Source organism: Micromesistius poutassou (genome assembly GCF_964030765.1).
Source record: "Micromesistius poutassou genome assembly, chromosome: 2".
NCBI lineage: Eukaryota > Metazoa > Chordata > Actinopteri > Gadiformes > Gadidae > Micromesistius > Micromesistius poutassou.
In genome coordinates this window covers 22,635,836-22,653,828 of record NC_140272.1, presented here as the reverse complement: position 1 = coordinate 22,653,828, position 17,993 = coordinate 22,635,836, and the positions used below count along the sequence as shown (strand labels likewise).

Genomic DNA, 17,993 nt, shown 5'->3' with positions numbered 1-17,993 from the left:
AGGCTGAAACACAGGCTGAGCCAGGGTTTGGCTCCACTGGAAGTGTTGCTTCCATTGACAACATGTGGATGTATAGAAAGTTCTAGAGTCCTATAGGGAGTGACCTGTTGATATTTATTTGTTATTACCTTTTGCTGACTTGCTCATAATAGAGAAAATGTTGGTAAAACAAATGGGACTCATGTTGCAAACCTATTTTGATTGCTAACGTTAACTCAAATTCATATTATAATACTAATATTACTTACACAATATAACAATTTCACAAAACAAACTTTTTTTTTTCTTAAATAGGATATTAGTGCTTTTCTTATTTTATCCGAATATAGTAAATGCATCTTTTTTTTCTATAGCTTATATTTCATGTAACCTAGTGACTCCAAATTAATAACATATATTGGACAATAAGGTACACTTCTCTAAATTGGATATTAGTGCTTCCATGTTATCTGAATATTAAAATAGAAAATGCATCTTACGGACAACTTGGAAAGCAAATGAACATTACTTGGGGCAGTTAGATGCACCCATTAGACGTATCAACAGAATGAGTGCAATGCTTCCTAAAGTCCGGCATGGTAGCAGATGAGGGCCAGCCCTCCTTGGTCGGATCCTGCGTCCCCGTCACAGTATATCATCACTCTATTATCCAAGGCACTGCAATCCCAAGTTGTCCACTAATCAAAGCTAGTGTATCCGTTTAGCAACAAACTACATACATGTAGCAAACTGTGCAGCATTCACATGGTTCTATAACAACAACAATAGTGGTTTTGTGAAGCTACTTTTATACATGCATGGCTTTCTGTCTCCGTAAAGCCACTTGTATGCATGCATGGCTTTGTGTTTTATTTCCGTGAATAAAAACATGGGTAAAACCCATAGAGAGCCAGTAAAAAATCATGTTCCAAGATTATGCAACAGGTCTCTGGGCTGAGGTGGTGGTGGTTAGCATTTGAACCATGGGTGTATAATAATGACGTGAACCCATTGGCCCCCTCGCATAACGTGGGCCCCGCCCCCTCCTCCCGCTGTTGTATTTTGATCAGGAGCACGTGAAGCACCACGCTGGGACGAACCATTCTCCGAGCCTGGCGGGGATAAAGCAGTACGTAAACACTGACATTGATTTACAGGGGTTGAGAAAGACCTGACTCACTTTGATAAGGATTACATTGTTAAAGTAAAAGCATAGACCAGATACGAAGCCTCTATCAGAGACATGTCATCAGAAAATGTGCACATTCAAAGTGTTGACATGTATGCTTTTCAACCGGCACGCTGTATACGACGGTTAAACACATATCAAGGTCCTACAATTGCTTCTTGGGCATTCACCTTGTTTGTCACACTCTCAGTTATTGACATCTGAATAGTCTTGAATTGACATCGATACCCCGTGTTCTTTTCTGAATGGACTGGCCCGGGACAGGCGTTCTCCCCAATGTTGCCAGATTGGGCCATATTTCCCGCCCAACCTGGCAACCCTGGCTGTAGCGCGCCCTAGCCAGGGTTGCCAGGTTGGGCGGGAAATATGGCCCAATCTGGCAACACTCGTCCTCCCCTCCCCTCGATGTTCAACTGCGCGGACACTTTGTACTAATGTCTGTTTTCCAGTCTCAGAACACAGGCTGAACAAGTGTCGTGGCTGCCCTGGACCCGTCGCGTCCATCAACAACATGCGGAGCTCCGGTGCTTTTCTGCCCGAGTCCTGAAGGGAGGCCCCATGGAGACCGCGGGGGGCCCCAGGCCAAGGCGCACCAGGAGCGTGCGAGCATGCTGCAGACAATCCGCAACACAAGAGAAATCAACCAAAAGGGAAATTACAAATGTACTGAAATCGTTGAGCATGGGGAACACGGATGAGGACGACGACATAGAGATAGATGACACGCACGTCTTCCAGAAGAACGGCGGCGGCAGCAGCATCGAGAGGAGGGTCATGTCCCCCAGATACAACATCCTGCGGGAGGTGGGCCGGGGAAGCTACGGCGTGGTGTACGAAGCCGTGGCCCGGCGCTCGGGGGCCAAAGTGGCGGTGAAGAAGCTCCGGTGCGACGCCCCGGAGAACGTGGAGCTGGCCCTGCAGGAGTTCTGGGCCCTGGCCAGCCTGGAGAAGCGGCACCAGAACGTGGTGCAGCTGGAGGAGTGCGTGCTCCAGAGGAACGGCCTGGCCCAGAAGATGAGCCACGGCAACAAGCGCTCCCGTCAGTACCTGCGCCTGGTGGAGACCTCGTTGAAAGGTACGCGGTTCCGGGCGCTTTGCCGCGGTGGTCCACCCCGGTAGAGCGCGTACCTTCAAGGCCCAGTCCTGACCGCAGCAACCCGGGTTCGATTCCTGGTCCTGCCCGTAGACCTTGGCTGCATGTCTTCCCCCCTCCCCCATACCTTCCTGTCTTACTCACTCTACAATAACAAATTCGAAGTAAATTCAAGACTATTTCGATGTCAATAACTGAGTGTGTCACAGACACGGTTAAACACACGACGAAGTTAATGCCCAAGAAGCAGTTGTAGGACCTTGATGTGTGGCGTGTTGTGTTGGACCGTCGTATACAGGGTGCCGATTGAAAAGCCACCATGTCAACCACTTTGACTGTGCAAATTTTTCTGATGACGTTTTCCGATAATAGATCGTATCGGGTCGTTGTTCTTACTTGAACAATGTAATCATGCTCTCAAAGTGAGTCCAGTTTTACGGGTTGTTCTGGAGCTGAGCGGCAACATTGCGTCGAAACATTGTTGGCAGTTGTTACGTCACTCGCCAGTTTGCACGTACTTTGTTGCCACCGCGGGTTATTGTCGCGACGTCGCGCGTTTGTTATGTCCTGAATGCATGACGCAACATATCTGTTTAATCGCCAATAACGCGTTGTAAGGGGAAGTGTTGTGTGAGGTTCAGTCGCCATGACGTGGTTTCGTGTTTGGGGAGGTTAAGGGTCGTCCTGAGGCGAGGCAAAATGGAGTCGGCTCCACACAGCCCAGCCGTATCTGGGCCGAGCGGAACACCTGAGCCGAACCGAATATCCCCGTTTCAATGTGGATCAGCGAGTTGCGTGTTCGTTTGTTTGGTAATGTGGAAGGGTATGAAGTGAAAACTATGAGCTGTCAGAACAGGGAAACAAAGGCCACCGATCCTGTTGTTGACTGTTGAGATGACCCACAGCTGTGGCCGTGCCTTTAGGCGATAGGCGTGGGGCCTACACCTCTCATGGTGGTTTGCAATGTGCGCAATAACGGTGTAGGCCTACTTTGCACTTCTGAACCATTTTTGTACAGACTTAAACATGGACGTTAAGCGCGTTCCGGTAGGCCATTTCACACTTAAGTATTTTTGCTTGACACATAATGATCAAAGCAGGCCAACACTACACTTATTACGCTGAATCTAAACGGTTGGTTTTCCTAAAATGACCCGTACGGACCACCGTGTCACTCTTTAGGCCGGGAACCCACGTCGTTACTTTTTAGCTGTTTAGCCGAGAGGGTCCCATAGAGAGGACGAAATAACCGGTGTCGTTTTTAATTCACTCTATTCCAGTTTAATGGAGGCATGGTCGACCTAATCAGTTATCCAAGTAGATGGCCCCACAACCTATAATGCCTACAATACCCCAGCCCCTAAGCCAGCCCCCGGTTGTGCCCCCTGTCCCGCAGGCGAGCGCGTGCTGAGCCACCCCGAGGAGCCCTGCTACCTGTGGTTCGTCATGGAGTTCTGCGAGGGCGGCGACCTCAACCAGTTCATCCTCTCGCGCCGGCCCGACCCGCGCACCAACAGCAGCTTCATGCTGCAGCTCACCAGCGCCGTGGCCTTCCTGCACGACAACAACATCGTGCACCGCGACCTCAAGCCCGACAACATCCTCATCTCGGAGAAGTCGGGCACGCCCGTCCTCAAGGTGGCCGACTTCGGCCTCAGCAAGGTCTGCGCCGGGCTGGGCGGCTCGGCGGCCTGCGCCGGCAAGGAGGGCGAGGACCACGGCAACCGGAACCGCACCCCCAACATCAACAAGTACTGGCTGTCGTCGGCGTGCGGCTCTGACTTTTTCATGGCGCCCGAGGTGTGGGAGGGCCACTACACGGCCAAGGCGGACATCTTCGCGCTGGGCATCATCATCTGGGCCATGCTGGAGCGGATCACCTTCATCGACGCCGAGTCCAAGCGGGAGCTGCTGGGCACGTACGTGCGGCAGGGGGAGGACATAGTGCCGGTGGGCGAGGCGCTGCTAGAGAACCCAAAGATGGTGCTCCACATTCCGCAGCGCCGCCGCTCCTCCATGTCGGACGGCGTCAAGCAGCTGCTGATGGACATGCTGGCGGTGAACCCTCAGGACCGGCCCGACGCCTTCCAGCTGCAGGCCCGCGTGGACCAGGTGACCTGCTGACCGGCGGCCCCGGCGGACCCGCTGACCGCCGCCGCCGCCGCCGCGCCCCCACCCCCCCACCCCAGGTGCGGTTGTTAGGTTCCGAGCACCTCGACATCCAAGTTCGTGTGCGTCTCGCCACCATTACAGTTAGCTAAATGTGTACAGATGCCTACTTTTCGAATGCCCCTGATCTGTGCCTTTACATTAACGTCTAGCAGACGCTTTTATCCAAAGCGACTTATAATAAGTAGCGTTGTCAAAAAAAGGTGAAAAAATGTATGGCTGTCTGTACAGTAAGGATGTTCATAGAACCAAGTGCAAAGCACTAACAATCACCAGGTTAACCCATTCCCCGTACACAACAAAGATAGCTAGGTTAAGATGCTACACAACTAAGCACTATAACTAAGTATGACATCTTTCCACCATTAGTTTCTAAATATACAGCTGACAACTTTGTGTATGGCCTTAACCTTATCAAACTTTTGTCCTACTCTCCTGTTCAGGCTCATTATTATTATTATTATTATTAGGGACCGAGCCAAACATGGCAAGGTCCCTATTGAAACCCTCATGATTATTCTTCTTCTTCTTATTATTATTATTTTTAAACACTTCGACTGCATTTTTCCCCCCCTGCACATATTCTAAAACTCATTTTTTCTTGGTGCAATTGTGGGGACTGGTGAAAAATTAGATATTCTAGCCCTCAAATTAACATTCGCCCCTAGGTGGCGCTATAGCAACTGTTCAAAAGTGCAAACTTTGCACAAGCAGCACACGTCACCGGTTTGACCTACACTCATGAAACTTTGCACACACATGAAAATCCTCATGATAAACAAAAAAGTCTCTTGAACTGAACACTTCCGGTAGCCATATTTTCCGCCATTTTGAATTTAGTTAAAAACAGTAAATTCCCCAAGGATCCCAGGTTTTTCGACTTTGACAAAAATCCTTTGCCACATATCATATATGGCCCATTATCTTCAATCTGACTTAAGGATTAGTCTGTACAATAAAGTTTAGAGCACCAATGAGTTCTAAAAGGGGTGTGGTTGAAACCTCGAAAATAGTTATTTGCTCATATCAACGTTAATTTGGACGCCTATGATGTTGGCCCCAATACAAAAGTTGTTCAGAATCAAATTCTGAACAATATAAAGTCAACATATTTTCAAATGGGGCGTGGCATCGAAATGGGCGTGGCCTGACACTAAAATCGCCACAGTTCATAGACGCAATGTTTGATTTGAGCGGGACCCACTCAGTGGCCGTTAGGTACCAAAGTTCTAACTGCTCAAATAAAATTAAGTCGATTGAAAAAACAACATGGCCGCCACAGGCTCTGGTGTCAGGGTAAATCACTGTGCGGAGACCGTAATAGTTATGAATATGAAATTCACAGGACACGTGTAGACTGGTGCCCATAGCTCACATACCAAAATTCGAGTTTCTATTTTTTGTAGCGCCCCCTACAGGAACTTTAAAAAGCAGCCCCTGCGCCACGTTTCACCAATATGTATGAAAATCGGTAGGCACGTATAACGTGCCAATACCTACAGAAAAGCCTCTTGGACCCATGCTCCAAACCCCACAGGACGTCGGCTATTTTCATTTTTAATTTTCACTCTCTGCGGCCATTTTGAATTTTTTTCACTTTTTTGCCTTGTATTTGAATGAACTCCTCCTAGGGAATTTATCGGATCTGCTTCAAAATTGGTTAGTACAGTCATGAAGTGGTGCTGAACCAAAATCATGCTATTTGTGATTGTACGTTGAAGGGCGTGTCTGTGGCATGCCATTAAAGTTGGCCATTTTTGAATTCCGTCGCCTTGTATTTGAACTAACTCCTCCTAGGGAATTTATCGAATCTGCTTCAAAATTGGTCAGTACAGTCATGAAGTGGTGCTGAAACAAAATCGTGCTATTTGTGACTGTACGTTGAAGGGCGTGTCCGTGGCGTACCGCCAAAGTTGGCCATTTTGAATGGAATTTTTGCACTTTTTCGCCTTGTATTTCAACTCACTCCTCCTAGGGAATTTATCGGATCGTTGATATAGGGTTAATGAATTTATCGGATCGTTGATATAGGGTTAATGAACATGTAATTCAGTTAAATGTGGTCTTACATGTTAATGTCAAAACAATCAGTAGGACACCACAGGGCACCTCTGCTTCTACAGATTACATAAATTTGCGAATTTTTTTTAAAACTGCGCTTTTTTAAAACTGCGCGCAGTGATGAACGGGACCTCGTGCCGGCTTGCGGCTGCGTCACGTGCGGTCCTAACATGTGCACATCTTGCCAGCACACATGTTACGACGGCACGTGACGCGGCCGCAAGCCGGCGCGATTTTTTTTTAAAACTGCGCGCAGTGATGAACGGGACCTCGTAGTGGCGGCTGCAAGCCGGCGCGAGGTCCCGTTCATCACTGCGCGCAGTTTTAATTATTATTATTATTATTATTATTATTATTAGGTGCCAAGCACAAAGTGCGAGGCAACCTATTGTAGTTATTATTATTATTATTATTATTATTAGAGACAATTGGATAATTTAATGTGGAATGTATTAGGCCTAGTATGTAGTATTGACCCGTTTATCAGTGTTTTCCTCCAAAAAATATTCTTGTAAAAACCAGGAGTTGATTTAGGAGGATCAAACACTGGATTATATACCAAACATCTTTCTTGTAAACTGGTATCTTGATGCTCGGTGCTAGGCCCAGCCCGTAGTGGCCAGGAGACCTCACACCACCACCACCACCACCATTCAATCGGTTCTACATCTGATGCTACAGTAGTACAGAGTTACACTCTCGTTTGGTTGGGTCGAGTTGGCCCCATTCATTTGTAACACTAATGCACTAAGTGTTTAACTGACTCTGGGTCAGTTTGTGGTCAAACAGTGATGTTTAAGAGCGTTCCTGAAATAATACCGTAAGTGTAAGCTGTTAATGGTCTGAGAAGTTAGTCGGTAGTTGCATCACTGTGCTCCGTAGAAACATGGAAACCATATTAAACGCTCTTGCTGATCTCGATCTAGTATGATAAGGAGGAGCCGTTGCAATATAAAATGCACAAGACAACAAAAGATGTCTGGAATTGCGACTAAAATGGAAACTGATCGTACTCATGCTTGCACAGATGTACCTATAAACAGTATATTATACAGTCGGTTCTGTGGACCTTGTTCATGGCAGCGCATCCATTTTGGACTGAATCATGACTCTGTAGACAACAAATGTATTGAGGCGAGGTAGCTTACAAAGCTGTGTGGCCCAGAGTCACGGCAGGAGCTCGTTAGCCCCTTTGTTTATGCTAACCCGTTGGTTTCTGTGGGATTACTTGCCTCACTAAGGCCATTATACGTACTGGTATGTTACAGCCGGGGCAGAATAAGCTGTGTCAGACTATTGAGTCATCAGGCCCTCGTCCCCGTTGCCCCCTGCTGGTCCAGACCCCCACATTCCCCCGTTTGGGGGCCGGGCTCTTGGCCGACTGCGGTCCGTGTTCCATAATATATTCACAATGTTTGTTATGACCAACGACGTGCTTTCACCGTTATTAAACCTGCCCGGGTTACATTGTTGTTGAACTAAAATAGATTTGCTCGCCAGCGCTAACTTGTGTGTGTGTCTGTGTGTGTGTGTGTGTGTGTGTGTGTGAGACCATCGACCCCATTAGTCTCCTTCAAACCTCACAGCTGACCTAGTTACCAGTGGCCCTGTCGCTGGATTAAACTCTCGGGAGATGAGGTCGTTTTCCTCTTTAATTGATCCCAACAAGCTTAAATCTGTTCCTGAAAGCTCTCTGCTGTTGCGTTGCCCTTTCACAGCTGTCAAACTACACGGGAGTGGCCGTTGTTCAAAATGGACGTGCGTTTGGCATGCTCCACCATTTTGCCGTTTGCCAAATGCAGTCCATCAACCACTTCCACTGTATTTAACTGTCTGATTAAGGGGGATTATGTGAACTATTTGGTTGGTTTTTAGACATTGCATGTTATGCTGCGAGCTGAAGTGGGCCACCTTCCCTGGGAATCACCCCGGCCGCCGGAGCTGGTGTTGCTGTAGCTGTGTACACCATCTAGTTATAGTGTTAATACAGGGGGTGACAAACAAAAGGTTAACCCAGGGTATTAATTCAATAACCCCCCCCCCCCCCCCCACGCCTGAAAATGCGCTGAGTCAGCACAGGCTATCACAACATGCCGAGCCTCTGCCTCGCTAACGTAAGCTCCAAATCCCTTCCCAGGGCTTAAGCGTCTTGCATAACAGCATTGTGGGAAAAATCCCTGACAACAACAACTGGCATGTCGGCCTATGTGGGTCAGACGGGCCCGGCGGGAGGACGGCAGCCACAGCATGGCCCATTAGTAGGTATTGGCAGGACCTGACCATACAGAGGTCCTCTGTGGTCGGTGTCCAGGCAGCCTGCGCCGGAGGAGTTGCGGGCAAACGTCTGCCTTATGCTTAGGCCTGGGCAGTAAAACAATACATGATCGTATGGTGATAGACTTTTGATCAATACCAATATAAAACATGTTCAATATGTATCGATAAGAGACTGGACCACTGAATCTAGCAGCTGGGTTTGTTACACAAACACGGTTCCATACTTATTTACAATATCTGAGTGTTTTTCATTGTTGTGTCGACATTGGAGTATTTATCAATGAAGAACAGTGGAAGGTCGTATTAAGTGTTAAACAGAAGTGTTTAAATCCAGCGTGGAAATTCCTAGTCTTTTTAGGTCATTAAAATGATCAATAGTAATCGATTATCAATCAATATGATGGCGTTATATGGTGATGTGTCTTTCGGCCGTATCGCCCGGGCCTGTGCTGCAGCAGCTCTGGCTCTCCTGCTGTGTCGGCGGTGTCGTCCTTGTTGTTGAATGCATTAAAAGCGCTTTAACGTGTCCAATCAAGGCTGTGTGCTGTTCCTTTTGATGGCGTGTTCAGCCTCCCTGTAACGGTAGTGGTCACCAGACCAGGGCCGGCGCGGCCAGCCACCACAGTACTCGCAGCATTCAGTCGTTTGGAAGCGGTTGCGTGTTTCTAAATAAAGTGCTGAGCTTGTGGCCCACCCCCCTGCCGAGGCGGCTGCTGCTGCTGCTGCTGCTGCAGAGTGAGTCAGACGGCAGACTGCAGAACGCACCAGCGGCTCCCTGACTCAGCAGCCTGCACGCGTCCTGCAGCGTGGCCCACCCTGACTCGATGCACGGCCAACACACTGGAGCCACGAGGGTATCGGTGCACGACGCCGCTCGTAGACAACCAACATACACAGCTTAATGTACGCACTTATTGTGTGTGGTACGTAGTTATAGTACTTGGTTGTGTAGCATCCTATCCTAGCTATCTTTGTTGTGTACGGGGAATGTGTTAACCTAGTGATGGTTAGTGCTTTGCACTTGGTTCTCTGAACATCCTCACTGTACCCACAGAGATATCCTTTCACCTTCTTCTGACACGTGTACTTATTGCAAGTCGCTTTGGATGAAAGCGTCTGCTGAATGGCCTGAGTGTAAATGTAACAATGGATCAAAAAGATCAAATGTTCAGGAAAATAAGTGCCTCGTAGTAAGTAACGATTGCACTAAACATAAAGGCTGGCGGTTGCGCTACAGAAAGGCGGCCGGCCTCTGTTGGCCCAGGCTGCCTCGGCCCCGTCGGTCGCGGCGGGAGCGGCCGCGGCGCTCGGTTCGCGGCTCTCTGGGTTCCGTGGCAGGAGGCCTTCATGTGTTTGGTCTTGGCTCCAACGCTGCTGGACCCTGCGGCTCACCGGCTGCTGTGATGTGTGTGTCTCTGTCTCCCGCCAGGCGACCCAACGGAGCGCAGACAGAGCGAGGGACTTCCTGGGTACAACTGAAGACTGTGAAACTCCTGTCCAGACCGAAGACATCAAGGGAACATGTTCTTGAGTTTGGATATTTATGCTACAAGTTGTCTGCGGTTAGCTGTGTGATTTGCTGCCACCCCCACCCCCACCCCCCCCCCCCCCCCTAAGAAATCTTCATTTTTAGCCTAAATGATTCCAAAAAATACATTGATACAGAAATGTCCCTTTTTTAACAAATATTAAGAATTGTTGTTCCGCACTTTAAACAACAAAGCCATTTCAGCAAATCCCCAGAAAGGGGGGAAATAGTTAAAGATTAGCATAGGAAAGAAATTGATTGTTTGGTCAGTATTAAAGTCATCATGCGTTTATTAGCAGATTTCAACCTTGTGGCAATGGTTTTCTTTTAGTTTTTTACCTGATCCAGAAGAAGGAGAACAGGTATTCTAGAAGTCCAAGGCTCACTCATAAAGTGCACCCCCGGGTCACGGCCAAACCCAGCGCTGCCCTTCTTGTGCCTTCTCATTCACAGCCCCGTCGTCTCCGGTTACACTGCACCCTCTGACCTGACGGATAATCAATACACCTATTGGTTTGATCTAACCATGGCTTTGTTTGGGGAGGGGGGTTCAAATAGAATACAATTTAACACCATTTAAAAAACACTCTTTGCACCATTATCTGACGATTTGCCCTCATAATCACCTCCTCACGCCGACTGTGCCTTGGGTTGTAACCAGATGACATGTATGTTGTTCTCTGGATCGTGACGATTAACCATGTTAATGTTTGCCGAGGTTTCTTTAATCTAACACTACGATGAGCAGCGAGAGGACCATGAGTAACGCCCCTAGAGCCATAAGGGCCTTCCTGCCCCGTGGAGGCAGCACAAACATCATTCACGGATTGTTCCGCTTCGCTCTTCTGCAGGGCTTTCACAAAAGACAGACTTTTGATAAGGAAGGCAAGAAGGTTAAATTTTTGTATTTTTTTCTTTTGTTTTCAGGGGGGATTGCTTATGTGGGTCATTTAAGTTATTTTTAATTGTGTGCCAATTGTTTTTTGTTTTGGGTTTTTACGCCATAAACGTTACTTTTTTTTTTTCTTTATTTGCTCAATCGTCTCCTGTGAATCAAGTCGTTGGGGTGTGCATATGTACAGAGTTGTACCGGTAGTATCAAAGCAATGGTGAAAACAAATGCAGGGTAACTTAGTTGTATCCTCAAGGTCAGGTAAACCAATTACTAATATCTTCAGATTATGCTTTCACTTGAACATGAGAGCAGATTAAGTACACAGAACAAGATGGAAGCAGCAGTTTGTTTGTGGTTCAGTCTTGAATGTTCTAGATTTCCCCTCGCCCAGACGGTTGTACAGCTGAAGAGTCAACGTTGTAACTTAGCGTTAGTAGCTAACCCACCGCAGTCTTCCGGTTTACAGACACTAGGATGTTATGGATGTTTTTCCTTTTGTATTATGCTACCTCATGTCTCCTACACAGCATCTGTACACGTTCCCATCGTTTCTGTTGGACAGTTTGAGGTTCCTTTTCTAATGGTTTTATTGTTTTCTCAAAGGTGGACATCTGATTACATTCCCTGGTAGGAGAAACCATGGTATTTCTTATTAGATCTTCTGCTTGCCTCAAATCACAATAGTTTTTGTTTTATTTTGGACTTTAACAATAATTGATTTTGTAAGCTGCTGGGCCGATTCAAAGCGCATATCATACATATGTTGCCCCCCTCTCCCCCTCCCCACTACATAGTTTCTCCCGTTTTGTCCTTAGACATCTCAAGTTTACATGTTTTTTATTTCAACAACATTTGCAGGCGTCTTGACAAGGGGGCTCCAACACAGGTTGTGATGTGATTGGGGTCATTTCTCAACTATATAAGAACATACCTCCGTGTCACCTACACTCTACACCCACTGAGCATAGCCACAGGAGCAGCGGAGGACGCTCGGCGTCGACACGACCACGCCTGGACCAGCGTCGGGTGGAGCAGGGGACAATGAGCCCTGCTCCGGATATCGGAGGGACGTTGTATTTTATTATTTAAAGATTGTGCGTTTCTATTTTTGAAGACTGATATCCTGAAGGGCGTTGAAAGTGGTGTTTTGAAGGGGTGGCGCGCTGCGCGATCACGGATGATGTAGCGGCCGGTAATCGCTTAACGCCCCCGTGTCCTACAGTCCTCGTACCTCCGGCCTCTTAAGTAGGGGACTCCCTGTGGTGGTGGAGACGCGTACTCAACTGTTGACTTATAGTCCCCTTTACCATACACTCAACACTTCTATGCAACAATGTTTCACTAGATGCACTGTGCAACTGTTTTTGGCTTTGGTTCATCACTTGTTTTTTTTTGTCCTGTGCTTTACTCAAGGATTGTAGTAGAAAACCTGTCTCCTCGTTTGACCTGTGCATTGCCTGTTGTCCTTTCCACAAAAAATATGCAGTTCTTCATTGTAGATGCTACTAGGGACTTAACGGCACCTTGTTTTCTGTTTTTTAAAATATTGACTTTGTACATCCACTTCAAATTCCAATAAAGAATGACAAGTGTCAGTCGGATTGCTGTCTGTCATCAGTGCTGGGCTTTGACGGACATTTTAGAATGACCAAAAAGGACACCCTTCTGTTGGTGTATCTGGTCGACTAAATCTTCTGACGTGTCAGCAAAACTGATTGCATTGGAACATCACGTGCAAGGGCCGAGTCACTCACGCCCTAATCCAACTGGATCGTTAGCGACGCGAGGAACGAGACATTCCTCTGCGAGGGCCCGACTGACGTGTTGGAGCACATGCTGCGCTTCGTTTACAAGCCACGGGCTGTGTTGGGTGGCCAATGGCTATATTTAAACTCCCAGACTGACAAACATACTGCCTTATAATAAATACTCGTCTGCAATTCCTGAAAGTAGTCTTTAAACAATACGTTGAAAATATTAGTTCACTGAGGTAACATAGTTTCGCTGGCCGTGCTGTGCCCAAGGACCTCAAGTGACCCATGAACTCTCCGTGGGTATAAGGAGTGGGGAGTGGTCTGATCGAAGCAGAGCGGCAGAGGAAACAAAGCCCAAGTTGACCTGATCAAGTAAGGGTCGGGCCGTCCCACGGCAGGGAGGGGTTATTGTGTGAGTGACTAGTGTGCTGTTGTCCTTGAGCTGCAGGCCCACACCCACGTCCGTGACGCAGTGACTCTTTAATAATATATCGTAGCCATATGGCTCCAATGGAAACAGTCACTTCAATTGGGATTTCCTACAGATCTACGCGCATGATTCCCATTATTTTGTATGATGAGTGGAAGAACCCAAATGTGTATACGTGTGCGTGCCCAATATAGATATATATCGATGGTATATATTTAGATAGGGTAAAGTTACATCACAACAAAATAGCAGAGGGTGAACTATCCCGTGCATGGGGCGTAAGCATGTGTATTATGTAACATGCGCCAAGTGCAGCGCTCCGTCGGCCCGCAGGTAGGAGCGGGCTGACGGCGACCCGGGGGAGAACCCGCATCAGGTTACACAGTGGAGCTAAGACAAGCGGTTCACACACACCTCCGACGGCTCGCTGAGCTCAGCGGACAGGGGCGTTCAAATTAGCAACATATTGCAGTCGTCTTTTAAATGAAAAGGAGCAGGGGGTTATGACAAAAGACACCCATGTGCTTTATATTATTTATCATCCACATGTTTTTGGTGGTTCAATCCACATGGTTTGTAGGCATTGTTTAATATTAATGAGCTTCTGGTTGATAATTGGCTGGAAGTGCTACCCAGCCCCGCCCACTTGCTGAGTTTGCAAAGTTGCGAACTTAACCTCAAATGACGTCGGAAAGCGGGTCTCATTATGATCGAGAACATTTTTGGATGTTTAATAGTCGAGGCACATTTTAGAATGGTTTTATCAATGGACATTGGTTATTAAAAAATACAATTATTGATTAGGTGTTTTCACATCACATCACTGTGACTGCCTGAGGGCAGCACAGTGACGAGCACTAGAGATGTGATGGCTTTACCTAAACGTGAATGACCAGACAGGTGAGTTTAAAACAGGAATGTCTGTCATGGAGCCGTGCTAGTGATCTCACACACCTGGTAAAGGTGTGCACTCTGTTGACTCTGTCTAATTATAGGCCCTGCTGTATCCATTGGTGTGGAACATCCTGGAACATTGACATTGTGGTATGCTTCATGTGACGTGAACTCTCTATTTACTTGAAAAACGTCATCATGGTGACCTAGCTCAAAGGAAAGTGGCATTCAGAATGATAAGCATAACAAAGCAACATTCCTTTCCTCAAAAGTCCTGGAGAGAGACGTTGCCTCTCAGATTAAGTCCCACCTTGACTGCTTGAGCCTTTTCAGTCTGGTTTCAGCTCATAGCACTGAGCCTGCTCTGATCACACTAACCCTAACCCTGGTTCCAGGCTTAACCCTAACCCTAACCCTGGTTCCAGGCTTAACCCTAACCCTGGTTCCAGGCTTAACCCTAACCCTGGTTCCAGGCTTAACCCTAACCCTAACCCTGGTTCCAGGCCTAACCCTAACCCTGGTTCCAGGCTTACCTCTCTGACCGACAGGCCGCCGCGTGGTCGTCCAGCTTCCCTGTTAGGACGGGGTTTTCCCTCCAACACCAGCCCTGCTCCAATCCCAGCTGGGCCCCCGCCACCAGCGTGCTCCACGGAGCCTCAAGTCCTGAACAGACTCCAGCACGTACGCACGCACGTCACCTCACGTTTACATGTAGGGGATTTTGCTGACACTTTTATCCAAAGTGACTTACAACCATTCACAGACCTTTGAAGAATAAGAACAAACTCTGTAGGTGACGCAGCTTTTACTTCTTCGCCACCCACAGAGTTTGTTATGTACGATCATTCATAAGCCCCGTGTTGTTCCCCGTGGACATTTGACCGAGGGAACCGGAGCCTCGGAGGCGGGACTTATGGTGCTACCCATTTGTATGGTACGCCCTCCATCCCGGTCGGATCTCCCAGCTTTCTTGTGGCATTGATGCATTGGGGCACGCCTCCTTTTCTTTGGGGATACCAAGCTCCCACTGGGGCTTCTGATGAGTAACCGAGTCGCCAAAGATCCCCGTGACGCTCGACCAACGAAGATGGCTGCGCCCGTAGTCAATAAAGTTGAGATGTATTTTCTTTCTCTTTGTTCCACGTTGGTGTCTTTAATGTCGACATACACTGCTCTTACACATTTGATTACATTGCTGCTTTAATCCGGTCACCAATGTATGCATTGCACGGTCTTGCTGTGCGTGCAATACAATGTAAAGTTTTGTTTTCAAGCTTGTTTGCTAAAGAGCCTAGCCTGCTACTACTGCTGCCACCTCCAGGCGTCCATTATTCTACGTTATGTCACTTTCTCGTTGAGCAGGTCGGCGTACCAGCACAAATGGCCAAATGGTTAGCAGCATTATTCTTCAGAGGTCTATGGCAAAGTGAACCCGCTCTACCTCCAGCCACATCCGCCCCAGGCCTCCACCGACGCCTCGGGCTCCCGGCTCAACAGCATCACCTTCAGGGTCTGCTGACCGCCTCTCCACAGCCTGCTGCACCCTCCTCCTCCTCCTCCTCCACAGCCTGCTGCACCCTCCTCCTCCTCAACCTCCTCCACAACCTCCGCCTCCACCCTCCTCCTCCTCCACCCTCCTCCTCCACAATCTGCTCCACCCTCCTCCTCCTCCACAGCCTGCTGCACCCTCCTCCTCCTCCTCCACCCTCCTCCTCCTCCTCCACCCTCCTCCTCCTCCACAACCTGCTGCACCCTCCTCCTCCTCCCTCTCCTCCTCCTCCTCTACCACCTGCTCCACCCTCCCTCTCCTCCTCCTCCTCCTCCACCCTCCCTCTCCTCCTCCTCCTCTACCACCTCCTCCACCCTCCCTCTCCACCCTCCTCCTCCTCCTCAACCTGCTCCACCCTCCCTCTCCTCCTCCTCCTCCTCTACCACCTCCTCCACCCACCCTCCCTCTCCTCCTCCTCCACCCTCCCTCTCCTCCTCCTCCTCCACCCTCCCTCTCCTCCTCCTCCCTCTCCTCCTCCTCCTCCTCCACAACCTCCTCCACCCTCCCTCTCCTCCTCCTCCTCCTCCACCACCTGCTCCACCCTCCCTCTCCTCCTCCTCCTCCTCCACCACCTGCTCCACCCTCCCTCTCCTCCTCCTCATCCTCCTCTACCACCTGCTCCACCCTCCCTCTCCTCCTCCTCCTCCTCCTCCACCCTCCCTCTCCTCCTCCTCCTCCACCCTCCTCCTCCTCCTCCTCCTCCTCCTCCCACCTCCTCCACCCTCCCTCTCCTCCTCCTCTACCACCTGCTCCACCCTCCCTCTCCTCCTCCTCCTCCTCCACAGGACCCTGACCCGGGTTGCCAGGACCTTTCACCGGGTCACCGCCCCTCTCTCTCATTACCCAATCACATCAGAGATGTCCCCACACTGGCGTCATTTAAACCCAGCTCTTCAGACTTCTCTTTCTTAAAGTTTACTGCTTGTTTTGATTCTGCTGTATGTAAATCGTCTTTGAGAACTTTGGAAAGCACTTTATAAGTCTGATGTATTCTTACTATCGTTATTATTAATATTATCTTCCTATAAATCAGAAGTAGCCTACTCTAGCTGTAACGTCCCAAAGGATTCAGCTGCAGCTTCTCTTAATATAAGATCAAAAGCTCATCAACACCGCCCCCTGGTGTTGGCATACATCAACGATTAGAAAAACGGGAAGTTCAATACTGGGCTCCGAATCGAGTACTGAACGAAATCTTATTTGGCATTTTATGCTATAGAGTTTATATATTATAAACAGTGATTTGATAAAACAGTTAATTGATAAAAGTGGTGCCTACATTATGTAAGATAGCTTATGTAATAATCCATCCGAGTATAGTTGCTCTAACTGGCCAAGTTGTCCTGTTTTTAAACTCTGAGGACGCAAGTGTTACCGTTGCCATTTGATGGTTACTTTACAGTGATATGTGGCAGTTTAAATGAATGTACAAGAAAATACAGAAAGCACTTCCCTCAGGGAACATTAATGGGAGGTAGTGAGAGCAAGCAACTCCTAGAGGGCACCATTTCACTGGGAATAAATATTGATGCTAAAACTGCAACATAATGACATTTAAACAACATAAACAGCAACATAGGTTCCAACACTACTGGTTTACTACAAATAATATGTTTGAACTTTTAGAATAGGCTAAAGAATTGTATGCCAAAATGTTTTTAGGTTAAATTAATTAACTATTAATTGACATTAGTTAATGCCAGAATAAGCATTAACTAACGGTTAACTAATGATCTAGTAATAATAATAATAATAATAATAATAATTAAATCTGCGAGCAGCGTTTAAGGTGCCAAGCCTGAGCCGACCGCCACGCCACGGACACGCCCTTCAACGTAGTCACAAAACCATCAAACCTAACCCTACCGACCAAGAAACCATCAAACCTAACCCTACCGACCAATAAACCATCAAACCTAACCCTACCAACCAATAAACCATCAAACCTAACCCTAACCCTACCAACCAATAAACCATCAAACCTAACCCTAACCCTACCGACCAATAAACCATCAAACCTAACCCTAACCCTACCAACCAATAAACCATCAAACATAACCCTACCGACCAATAAACCATCAAACCTAACCCTAACCCTACCGACCAATAAACCATCAAACCTAACCCTAACCCTACTGACCAATAAACCATCAAACCTAACCCTAACCCTACCGA

At 47.9% G+C, this 17,993-nt stretch overlaps 1 protein-coding gene across 1 annotated transcript; it reads left to right on the top strand.

Moving 5' to 3' along the window:
* The first annotated feature begins 1,625 nt into the window (after positions 1-1,625).
* LOC311338851 (serine/threonine-protein kinase 35-like) lies at positions 1,626-12,792 on the top strand. The gene is made up of 3 exons (XM_084464180.1): positions 1,626-2,243; positions 3,658-4,450; positions 10,198-12,792. The coding sequence occupies exons 1-2, from the start codon at positions 1,727-1,729 to the stop codon at positions 4,383-4,385; spliced, it is 1,245 nt and encodes a 414-aa protein (XP_084320306.1). The 5' UTR covers positions 1,626-1,726; the 3' UTR covers positions 4,386-4,450; positions 10,198-12,792.
* The last annotated feature ends 5,201 nt before the right edge of the window (positions 12,793-17,993 follow it).

Coding starts and splice junctions, on each gene's coding strand:
- LOC311338851 (XM_084464180.1), top strand. CDS start 1,727: ATGGAGACCGCGGGGGGCCCCAGGCCAAGGCGCACCAGGAGCGTGCGA. Junction 2,244..3,657: donor GGTGGAGACCTCGTTGAAAG/GTACGCGGTTCC, acceptor CCTGTCCCGCAG/GCGAGCGCGTGCTGAGCCAC.